Below are 12298 nucleotides of genomic sequence, written 5' to 3'. Positions count from 1 at the left end.
TGGAATTTCTAGCCAGAGCAATAAGACAGGAAGAATAAAAGGAATACAAATTGGAAAGGAAGTAGCCAAACTATCCCTATATAGGACAACATGTTATACCCAAAAGATCAGAAAAACTCCACCAAAAAACTCCTAGACACCATAAACACCTTAAGTAAAGTTGTGGGATGCAAAATTAATCTAAAAAAATCAGTAGTGTTTCTACACACAACAGATTGAGAAAGAATATAGGAAAATATTTCCATCACGATGGCCTCAAAAAAATTAAAATACCTAGTAATAAACTTAACAAAGGATGTAAAAGAGCTCTACAAGGAAACTATAAGAAAAAAATGAAAGAAGACTATAGAAGATGGAAAGATCTCCCATGCTCATGGATTGATAAAATTAGCATAGTGAAAATAGCTATTTTACCAAAAGCAATCTACATGTTCAATGCAATCCCCATCAAAATTACAATGACATTCATCACAGAGATTGAAAAATCAATCCTAAAAGGTCATTTGAAGGCATAAAAGATTACGTATAGCCAAAGCAATACTGAGCAAAAAAGAGCAACGCTGGAGGTATCACAATAAACGACTTCAAACTATACTACAGAGCCATAGCAATGAAACAGCATGGTACTAGCACAAAAACAGACATGAAGACCAGTGGAACAGAATAGAAGACCCAGATATGAACCCATGTAGCTATGCCCACTTGATTTTTGACAAAGGTGCCAAAACATACGATGGAGAAATGACAGCCTCTTCAATAAATGTTGCTGGGAAAACTGGGTATCTGCAAGCAGAAAACTGAAACTAGATCCTTATCTGTCACCCTGTACAAGTATCAAAGTTGATTAAGAACCTTAATATAAATAAGACCTGACACTTTGAAGCTAGCGCAGGAAAGAGCAGAGCATACACTGGAATTAATAGGCATAGGCAATGACTTCCTCAATAAAACTTAAATGGCTCAGCAACTAAGAGAAAGGATTGACAAATGAGACTGCATGAAATTAAAAAGCTTCTGCACAACAAAAGAAATGGTCACCAGATTGAAGAGTCAGACTACAAAATGGGAGAAAATCTTTGCCAGCTATACATCTGACAAGGGATTAGTAACCAGAACATATAGGGAGCTCAAAAAACTAAACTCCCCAAAAAATCAATTACCCAATGAAGAAATGGGCAAAAGAACTGAACAGAGCTTTCTCAAAGGAAGAAGTCCAAATGGCTAAAAAACACAAGAAGAAATCCTCAGCATCCCTGACCATAAAGGAAATGCAAATCAAAACCATGTTAAGATTCTACCTCTTTCCTATTAGAATGGCTACCATCAAGACTAGAAACAACAGATGTTGGCAAGGATGTGGAGAAAAAGAAACCCTCATACACTGCTGGTGAGAATGTAAATTAGTACAACCACTATGGAAAACAGTATGAAGGCTCCTCAAAAAACTAAAAATAGAACTGCTGTATGATCCAGCAATTCCACTTTTAGGGATATATCCAAAGGAATGTGAGTCGGATTACAATAAAGGCATCTGCACACCCATGTTTACTGCAGCACTAATTCACAATAGCTAAGCTTTGGAAGCAGCTAAGATGCCCCACTACAGATGAATAGAAATGGACTAGGAGTAAAGAGGGCTGGAAAAGATGAACAGTTGGGGTTGTAATACATATATGAATGGAAATAACACAAGGAAACTCCCTGTGTAGCGATCTTTATCTCAAACTAGCAAAAACATCATGTTTCTCTTTTTATCTTTTATGTTTTTTTCTTCTACAAAAATAGAACAGGAGGGTGGAACAGGTTCAGGGGGAGGGGGCTGCCACTTGTGGGAGGGGAAATGTTGTGGGGAAAGGGGTAGGAGGATAAATACAGTGCAAATAATGTATACACATGTATATAAATGCAAAACTGATATGTGTTCAAATTGTTCCTGGAATCACCGGGAGTGGGGATGAAGTGAGGGGGAGTGGGGATGAAGAAGAGCAGTGGAGGGGGTGAATTAAAGTATGATATATTTGATACATTGTAAGAACCTTTGTAAATGCTACAATGTATCCCCACCCAGCACAACACAAAAAAGAAAGAAAGAAAGAAAATGTGGTATTTATACATGATGGGATTTTATTCAGATATAAAGTAGAATGAAATTTTGTCACTTGCAGGTAAATGGGTGGAACTGGAGGACATCATCTTAAGTGAGGTTAGCTAGGTTCAGAAAGCCAAAGACTGCATTGTTAGGTCGACGCTGATGGGAAGGCCAAATTGGAGCCAAATAATAAAGCAAGCAGGCTTTAAGCAGGCTTTATTGAGAGCACGCTCTCGGGCGAGGTTCACTGTCCCCAAAGAGCAGGGCCGGGGCGGAGAAGTCGCGCCGGAGAAATGGCAGCCCAGTTTTTATATCCTGGGTGAAGTCAAGAGCTTAAGGTATTATGCAGCATCGGGATAGGTCGAGGTTTGGTGGGGAGGAGCTCGGGGTAACATGGGTCAGGACCCATTGCCTGCCAAAAGGAGTTGCCATGGTAATCATGAAGGGAAGGAGGGGACAAGTGGAAAGTGAGCAGAGAGTCCCTGATCACCATGGAGTGGCTGCCCACCGGCCAAACATGCATGTTTTCTCTCATATGTGGAATATAAACAATATTATGAAAAACAGACTATGCTAAGGAGAGGTCACTAATGAGAGAGGGAGGGTAAATGAAGGCAGTTAAGAAGGTGAATATGGTTGATGTACTTTCTATACAGGAACAAATATAGAATTTGTAAGCCCATTGAGATAACTGTAAGAAGGGGACTAAGGTAGAAAGGAGAAAAATAGAGGAGATGAACCAATTTAGGTTATAATACATGTATAACGTGGAAATTTCACAAGGAAACTTCCTTTATAGCTATCTTAAACAAAAATGTTACATATATGGTGTTTTTTTTTTAAACAAATACATAGAACAAGATGGCAGAACACGTTCTGCCTAGTGGGTTGGCTCCAGTGGGAGGGGGGAGTATATGGGGAGAGCGTGTAGAAGGGTGAATATGTTGCCAATATTGTGTACACATGAGTGTTAATAGAGAAAATGAGACCTGTTGAAACTATCCCAGGAATGGGGGGAGGATGGGTAAAGGAGAATGATGGAGGAGGTGAATTCAGCTATGACATATTATAAAAACTTTTGTAAAAGTCATAATGTACCCCTAGCACAATAATAAAAAAAATAATAAATTTGAAAATTTTTTTTCTTGTCTCCAAATCTCACTTTCACTCTCATGGTGGCCACCCTAGTTTTGGCCCCTTATTCAAGTACATACCTAATCTCCAGAAAAACCTCCCTGACTCCAATTTAGACTGCTCATCATCAACAACTTTATTTTTGGAAAATGCTGGCTCCTCATGATTTACCAAAATGCCCATATCTTTGGTCTAGCCTTTCAGAGCTCCTATAATCTGGTGTCAATATGCCTTTTCAGTAACATTTATTCAGAGAGTATAGACACTATCTGTCAGTTAAGATGATCTATTTGCTAAGTCTAAACACAACATTTATTCTTCAGTGTCCTTGATGGTCTATTATTCACTTTATCTGGGATGTCCTAAGCCCACTAAAGCCAAGAAACAAATAATGATGACTGAACTCTTACCACTAATGACCAACTTAAAGTTCCCATTAATAAAACCCAAAAAACCCCATCAAACAGTGCTCCTTTCCTTTCCTTCAAGATTTCAGAGTACTTCACCACAAGCAGGGAGAGCCAGAGCTAGTTCATGGTAATGAGCTTTTTCTCATACCTCTGTAACCTTGCTCACATGGAAGACATAACACAAGTAAGTAAATGAACTGATATATATATATATGCATGAATGTGTATATGTATACATTAACTGATATATATGGGATTATCAAAATGAAATCCAGTAGTAAACATGATTTTGGGTAATGTTAAACTTTAATGATTTGGGAGTTGATAAAAACAAGTATCTGTGTTCACTATCTCTAAATCAGGAATTATGAGAACTTAGCAATTAATTTAATATTTGACATATTCCAGACCTTCAATTTAGGTTTTAGAGGGGGAAGAGATATTCTGACTATACTAGCACATAACAACTCCTGAAAGTACATACTGTAGTCCCCCTTATCTTCAGGGGATATATTTTGAGGACCCCAGAGAATGCCTGAAACCACAGTTAGTAGTGACCCCTATTTACACTATGATTTTTCCTATATATACATATCTATAATAAAGTTTATAGTTAGGCACAATAATCAATTAACAATGACAGTAAACTAGAATAAACAAAACAATATACTACAATAGAAGTTATATATGTATTCATTGTGAAATATAGAGTATAGTGAGAGAACTTATAAATTCTTTATTTGTGAGCTTTTCTATTTGATATTTTCAGACCAATGTTGACTGCAGGTAACTACAACAATGGAAAGCAAAAATGTGGAAAGTTTGGGTAAATTTACTAGTAAGGACTAGTAAAGGGGGACTGTATATAAAGCTAAAAACTATTGCTTAAAGTATGTATACTTTTCGTTGTTAAGAAAAACTGACTTTAGAGTGAAATAAAAAGATTTTTGTTATTTGTTAATTGTTCTAGTATATATACTTCATTCAGAAAATACTTCAATGATAATTCCAAGAAAAATTTCAAAGAAAATTCAAGTGTTTTAAATTATGTTATATGATGTATATTGATAGCTTTTAAGTAAATAGTTCCTATTTTCTATAAATAGTTTTACAAATATCCTTTATTGGACAATGCCATAATTTGTCAATACAACTTAGTTTTAATCAAATATTATTTCATCATTATTAGAAACTACTTGAACTGCCACAAAGGCTACATCATTAGATACAGTCCAGTAAAGAAAGTCTACCATATAACAAAACTTCCAGACTCTGTTAGTTGAGATAAAGGGAACATGTTTATATAAGAGTATTAAAGCAAAAAGTTGTGTTACAGTAAGAAATATCAAATGGCATTTTCTCATTATGATATTATTTTCATCACGTTGTCAGAAATTGGTTTTATGTACATATGTACAAGTGCAAGTGAGCACAGCCTAGTTAGTATACATTTTACTCTTTCATTTGTGGGCAGAGATATGGTTTGCTGAATTGGGTTCTGCATTATATAAGTGATACAAAGAAACCAGAAATTGTTGAATGGAAAAGTATTAGAGTTCAGAAACAGGAGAAACAGAAGGTAAAATGGACTGATGTAAATAGATGGACATTTGATGCCCTTACCTAAAGCCTTAGTTTCTATTAGAGATTCGTATGGCTTTGAAGGTGACTCTAACCTGGTTCAAACTAATCAGTAGCCTTAGAGATTGGTTCAAGGGTAAGATTGTGAGCTAAGTCACAATTTCACAGGAGTGAAGTTCATTATTTTTTCTACGAATCCAGAGAGTCAAAGGTTTCTGAGTTTCCTGAAATAAAATTACATACCAGGAAGTGCACTATGTCTATATTCTATCTTGTGCTGGGGATTCTTCCTGAAAAAGAAAAAGAAGTTTTCCAGTTACTAGAAATTATTAAGATACTTAAAATAAACTAGAACACTAAGTAACTTAAAATAAAAGTAGTCCCTAACAAGTCTCTTACTAAATAGTATTTGCCGTTTAATTACAGTATTCACTGAATGCCAGTTCCATGCCAGGTACATTGCTAGATACAAAGATAAAGTAGTGAGCAGGATAAAGTTCATACCTTAAGAACTTACACTCCAGAAAGACAAGATGAGACAAAACACAATTTATCATGTTTGTAAGATATAGTATATTTTTAAAATGTCAGCTCATATAAATAAAAATAAGTCGAAATAATGAAAACTATAACACAAATATCCAGTATGTGTATAAACATCTACATATCTATGTAACATACACACATACACACACACACACATACATACTGTCCAGAAAGATACTTCTAAAGCTTTTGTTGAATCCAGAGGAAAGAAACATTCAACAAATACCTCTCCAAAAAACACCAGTAATTTGTCAGGAGAAAACAAGAAAGTCAATTATATAGAGAAATTCAAATAACATATTCTGTAGTCAAACAGAAACTACTATTTGAACATCTATTTTTCATAAGATGCACTCATGATCATCACTTATATTACTTAAACAAATGTTACGGCGTAACACACACACACACACACACACATACACACACAAATTCTCCAGATAATGTGAAACTGTGCTGGTAGCAAAAATCCAAACAGTTGGCTAATGATGATCCACTTGATTAGCACCCCTTTCTTAAGGGACCAACAAAGGACTGGGGTATGCTACCCATAGATATGTGCTAAGCTGTACAGCTTTTTAATATGCTTGATTATTTTTACATGATGAAGTTTTATTCATTCATTCATTCAGAAAGTATTGCTGAATGTTTCACTATATTCTGGCTCTAAGCTGGCAATGAAGCTAAAATGTTTGACAAGATACACATTCTTGCCCTTAAGGGGACAGTCTAGAGCAGAGGCAAGGTAGACATTAAAGAATAATTTTCTTTTTTTTTTTTTTTTTTTTGGTGGTACTGGGGTTTGAACTCAAGGAGTAATTTTCTTATTTGAAAAACAAGAACAACTTTCTGTGAGGATGGGAAATAATACCCCCTTATGACATCTTTTAGGAAACAAGTACTAAGTCAAGCTTTAGGCCTTCTCCTTCACAGACTAAATATCCCTTGTTCTTCATTGCTTTTCTTTGAAATGAGGCAATTATGCAACTTTTAAAAAATTATATGATTTATATATAATATAAAAATCCATATAATATATGTATCTAAATTCTTCTGCAAGTTCTCACATTCAACTTTACGTTTCTACTTCCATCCCAATGGATAAAAGTGGCAACAGACTCAGGAAGCAGATCTCTAACCTTGGCCCTAGTTTATGAATCATCAGATGCAAACGGCAGGGAAATGACTTTCGAGTGGTCAGTGCAGTTCCTGGAACCTAAGGACATAAAGTTCTTGCTCAGGGTCTACATTTTCCAAGTCAGCTAATAACCATATTAAGACAGAGATCTGGGCAAATTAAGGAACTGTATTTTAAAAAGTTCTGTAGTAATCAGATGAATAAATCTTTCATTTAAAAATTCCTTTTCATGAGATTAGTATGAAAAAATATGATTGCTCTTCTTTTATAATTAAAAAAGGCACACTTTGTATATAAATTTTTTTAATAAAAATATTTAAAAAGTATTGTATTTGTCTCTTCTGTACATTTGACACTACTAAAATACTGATGAACAAAGTAAAAATAATTTCTAATCATACAGAACCATTTGCTTTACAAATACTTGTCTTCTTGTCTCCAGCAGCACCTATCATTTTACATTTGCTCCATATATTTTCTTTACCTCCGTCATACTTTATTGGGCAATAGGAAGTAATTATAAAAACATAACTTGAAATTAGTTGATAAAAATCCAGAAAAATAGTGTTATCACTTGAAAGCTGTTGTAATCATGGAACCTGTTTTCCATGACAGGCTTTAACTGATGCCACTTGGAAGAGTTGAAGCTGAAAACCCTAGAATCATTTTAACATTCTCCAGTAGAATTTCTCTGGTGACAAAAATTTTCTTTATCTGTGCTGTTAGACAATGACTACATGTGGCCACTGACCATTTGAAATGGTAAGTGAGCCAAGGAACTGAATTTTAAATTTTATTTTTGGCTAGTTTACAGTTCAATTATAAACAATCACATGCAGATAGTGTGTTTATTATACCATCAACCCAGGTTTAACTCAAAAAACATGAAAAGGAAGATCCTCCCTGTCCAACCAAGAGTAATTTAAAATTAATCCAAAAAACCCCCACTAAACATTTTTTATGTACAGACTGACCCTCAAAACACTCAAAAATTCTATAGATAGAAATGCTATTGTTGAAAATGAGAAAGATCCAATTATAATCTTGGTTCAGCCACCTCCTTATAGGCTGCCTAAGTTCAGTTTCCCAGTTTGTAAAAGGGGGTAACTATAGAACCCCTACTCACATGAAGCTGTTGTGAGACTGCAAGAGTTAACACACAGTACGTCCTTAGCCTGAGTGCTTGTGGGTGGTAAGTAATTAATGTTAACCACTGGCTCATTGATTAATTCAAGAAATAGTCACAGAGTATTTATTATATGTCAAACACTGTGTAATATGTCAGTGACACCTAGATACTATTACTAATATCTTTTATTTTTTTGGTAACTTTTCCTACCATGTGAGCATTAAACAGAACAAGAATGCAACTGCACAGTTAATTGGGGTCATACCTCAACAGTTTTGAGTGGAAGAAAGATTCTACACGAGATTGTGTGGTTGGAGTAATTAACCCAGATCTGACCTTTTGATGGAAAGGAAATTTCAACTGAGAAAAATAAACTGGATAACTTAGATGTGATGAAGAGAACTGCAAATGAACACAGCTGGAGTGATGATTTGAAGATCTTTCCCTACTGAGCACACTAGTGTAAGCCACTGACTTGTTAAATTCAGCCCTTGTCATACAATTAATACTGGGTATCAGGGAAGAAGGAACAGGAAAGTGAGGACATTAATACCACAGATACTCATTATCTTTAATCTAGAAAAAAGATTACTGGTCATTTGAGACTTTTTTTTTGATGTTATAGTTTGGATATGTCCCTCTAAAAGACTCATATGTTTGGGGCTTGGTCCCCAGCTGGTGGCACTAGTTTTGGAAGTTCTGGAAACTATAGTAAGTGGGGCTTAGCTGCAGGAAATAGGTCACTGGGAGGTTCCTAGGGTATCTTGTCCCTAGCCCCTTTCTCCCTCTCTCTTTCTGCTTCCAAAATACATCTTTCTTCCCTTAAGTTGTTTATGGTATTTTGGTCACAGTGAAGAGAAAACTAATATATTTGGTAATTTTTTATTTTGAAAAAAATTTCAAACTTACTAAAATGTAGGCAAGAATAGACCATTGAAGTTCCATATATCTTCATCAAGATCCTTCACGTGTTAATACATTCAACATGGATGCATTATTTATTATTATTATTAACAGACTCCTTCCTTTGAATACATTTTTTCTTTATTCATTTATTCATATGTGCATACATTGTTTGGGCCACCTCTATCCACTGCCCCCCACCTCCTCCCTCTCCCTTCCACACACCCCTCACTTCCAGGCAGAACCTGTTCTTCCCTTTTCTCCAATTTTGTTGAAGAATAGACATAAGCAATAATAAGAAAGACATAGCATTTTTGCTAGTTGACATAAGGATAGCTACACAGAGAGATTCCAAACATTGCTTCCATGCACAAGTGCATTACAACCTGAAATTATTCACCTCTACCAGACCTCTTCACTATTTCCTGGTCACCTGCCCATATTGAAATACATTTACTTCAGGTGTCAAGCACTCCTTACCATTTCCCAATTTGTCCTGAACAGTTGAGCCGGATTTACTCAGTTAAATATTGTCTCAATTGTTTGCTACAGCCTCCTTCAAAAGCTGCTTTAGAAACTCTCAAGTCACTAAATGTCGGGCTTTAAAAAACAGTAAGGAAACGGAACAAATGAGTTTACACTGAGACTCAAGTATAGTTCATGAACCAACATGAACTTCTTCTTGTTAAGTTATCTTAACAGAAGTTAAGATAACTGACATCTGTTGGCATTTATTTTGAGTCAGGTAGTATGGTACCTCCAGATTTGTTCATTTTGCTCAAAATTGCTTTGACTATTTGGGGTCTTTTATGGTTCCATGCAAATTTTAGAATTGTTTTTCTATTTCTGTGAAGAATATCATTGGAATTTTGATAGTGGTTACAATGAATTAGCAGATCACTCTGGGTAGTATGAACATTTTAACAATAGTAAATCTTCTAATTCATAAGTACCAGATACCTTTTTCACTTACTTGTGACTTTTTCATTTTTCCCATCATTGTTATATAGTTTTCAGTGTTTACATCCTTGGTCAAGTTTCATCTCCTTAGTCAAATTTATTCCTATGTGTTTCATTTTTGGTAGCTATTATAAATGGGGTTGTTTTCCTGATTTTCTTTTGGATAGTTTACTGTTATATATGATACTGACTTTTTGTTGATTTTATATCCTCCAACTTTACTGAATTAATTTATTTGTGAACAAATATTTGATGTTGTCTTTAGGATTTTCTCTACATAGAAAAGAATGTCATCTGCTGCATTTTTCTATTAAATAGGAAAAAAGATACCTACTTTTGCTATCTTCACTACTACTTAAGAAAACTGATAGTTTAAAAAAGAATCATTTGCAGTACAAACAAGTTTTAAATTCTCATTGCTTGGTGCACAAAACTGTTTCTAATAATTTCTAGAATGAAAATGAACTTTCTTTAGTTAAATTTAATCTATGATTCCTGATGTTTCTCAGAGACCAGTAGTCCTTTGAAAAGCATTTTTCTGTTGGCTATATCCCACTCTTGTTAGGTTAAAAAGACTGTCAACGTGCTGAAATTGTTTTGTGCTCACAAAGTTAATAGTCGAAGGACTTACTGAATCTTTTTACATAAACCTAAGACTAAAATATGTTAGAATTTCCTACCATTAACAATTCATATTGCTTCCCCAGAAACAATGAAAATCTGACAACCATATTAATCAGAGTTCACTGCAATCAGGTTCCTGAGGTTCAGACTGCTCAGCACTGTAAGACACTTAGCTCTAGTCAATCAATCACACAGTTCAGCCAGGAACACTGAGAGTCTTTCACAGATGCTTAGCAGAGAGCTGCCACTGCATCTTAGACCTCTCATCTGGCCTTTTAAACTTCAGGTCAGTAATAGAAGAGGCTCAGCTTTCAGAATATGAATTAACAACCTGAATTCAAGCTAAACATTATTGATTGTGTGATTTAGGGCAAGTCCATGATGTCTCTTTCTTCATCTGAAAAGCAAGGAGAACACTAGTTTCCTCACAGGGGAAAGGTTTATAACATATATAAGCTTAGGCTATTAAGCATTTCATAGTCATTTTATAGACATAAAATAAATTTCACTTTAAGTTATTCAACAATATCTGGAAATCCAGTGTGCTTGTAACAGTAATTGGCAAATAATGTCTGAATTCTCCTTTAACAAAACATCCAATTCTGGTTGAACATTTCACCAATCATATATCACACATTTATATAAGAATTTCTAACAATTGGCTGTGCATATTCCATTCTCAATAATCCGTTATTTCATAATAAGCCAAACTGTCTTTTACATATAAGCCTATTTCATGGCTAAGTGACAACCCTGGAGCACTCATTGGAGATATGTGAGCTTTTGAAATAACTTTCATGGGCAACACCAAATTCCACCAAGAACTTTTTCCTAATAGTATATGGAGCTACTTAATCAACATTCATTCATAAAAGATTTACATCAACATTTTTCACAAATGGCATCTTCTGAAACTTGGCAGGTCTCAAAATCCTCTGGTTTTTTTATTGATGTTAATTATTAACCATAATGGTTGAGTTATAAACATAAAGCTACACATTTATACCACACCAGGGCTTTGTGACCTGCTATATTTTAAAATAAACATTTTCCAGTTGAGGAGTGTCTCAAGCAATAAGAGCATTTGCCCAGCAAGCATGAGGCGCTGAGTTCAAAACCCCAGTGCAAAAAAATAAATGAATAAAATGATAACAAAAAGTTGAGGTAACAGAGTATTTAAAAACTATAGGAAACATAGTGTTGTATAAAATTTCCTATTATGACAAACACTTATAAATCTATGTAACTATAATGAACAAATGGAAATTTTGATCCTTTCTAATATGCCCTAATGATGATCCTAAAAACAATGTTTGAACAGAACTAAATAGAATAGGCCCTATTGCTATCCATTTTATTCACAATATTAATAAAAATTAATACCTGAAAACATACTATGTGTCAAGAACTGTTCTAGGTTCCAGAAACATAGTCAGTAGTGGACAAGCAGTCTCTGCTTCCATGGGATTTATATGCCACTGGGTAAGATAGATAAATATATGTAATTTCAGGAAGTGATTATTATGAAGAAAATGAAAGCAAAGGGCATAGAGAGTGACACTGTGGAGTTACAGGGTAGAGGTCAGAGAAAGTGTTTCTAAGGTGGTGCATCACATAAATACCCAAAGAAGACTTCAGGAAAAGAAACACCAAATGTCTTCATGTTTGCTAAATCCCTGAAGGGGAAACAGCAAGGGTATTTGGAAAAACACACTCAAGGGGAATGAGTAAGATGACAATACTAGGAAATGAAATCACAGAAAAACTAGTAAGCCATGGTAAGG

At 34.9% G+C, this 12298-nt stretch overlaps 1 protein-coding gene across 2 annotated transcripts in view; it reads right to left on the bottom strand.

The window, feature by feature from the left end:
- The window catches only part of Aplf (aprataxin and PNKP like factor), a 104376-nt gene that overhangs the window by 16372 nt on the left and 75706 nt on the right, over nt 1-12298 (bottom strand). For both annotated transcript variants that reach the window (XM_020177435.2, XM_020177434.2), the window contains exon 9: nt 5458-5504. In XM_020177435.2, coding sequence (XP_020033024.1) covers nt 5458-5504 — 47 coding nt within the window. The remainder of the gene's footprint in view (nt 1-5457; nt 5505-12298) is intronic.

This window comes from Castor canadensis, chromosome 12, assembly GCF_047511655.1.
Source record: "Castor canadensis chromosome 12, mCasCan1.hap1v2, whole genome shotgun sequence".
Taxonomy (NCBI): domain Eukaryota; kingdom Metazoa; phylum Chordata; class Mammalia; order Rodentia; family Castoridae; genus Castor; species Castor canadensis.
The sequence above is the reverse complement of the archived record's forward strand: the minus strand, read 5'-3'. Positions and strand labels throughout refer to the sequence as shown.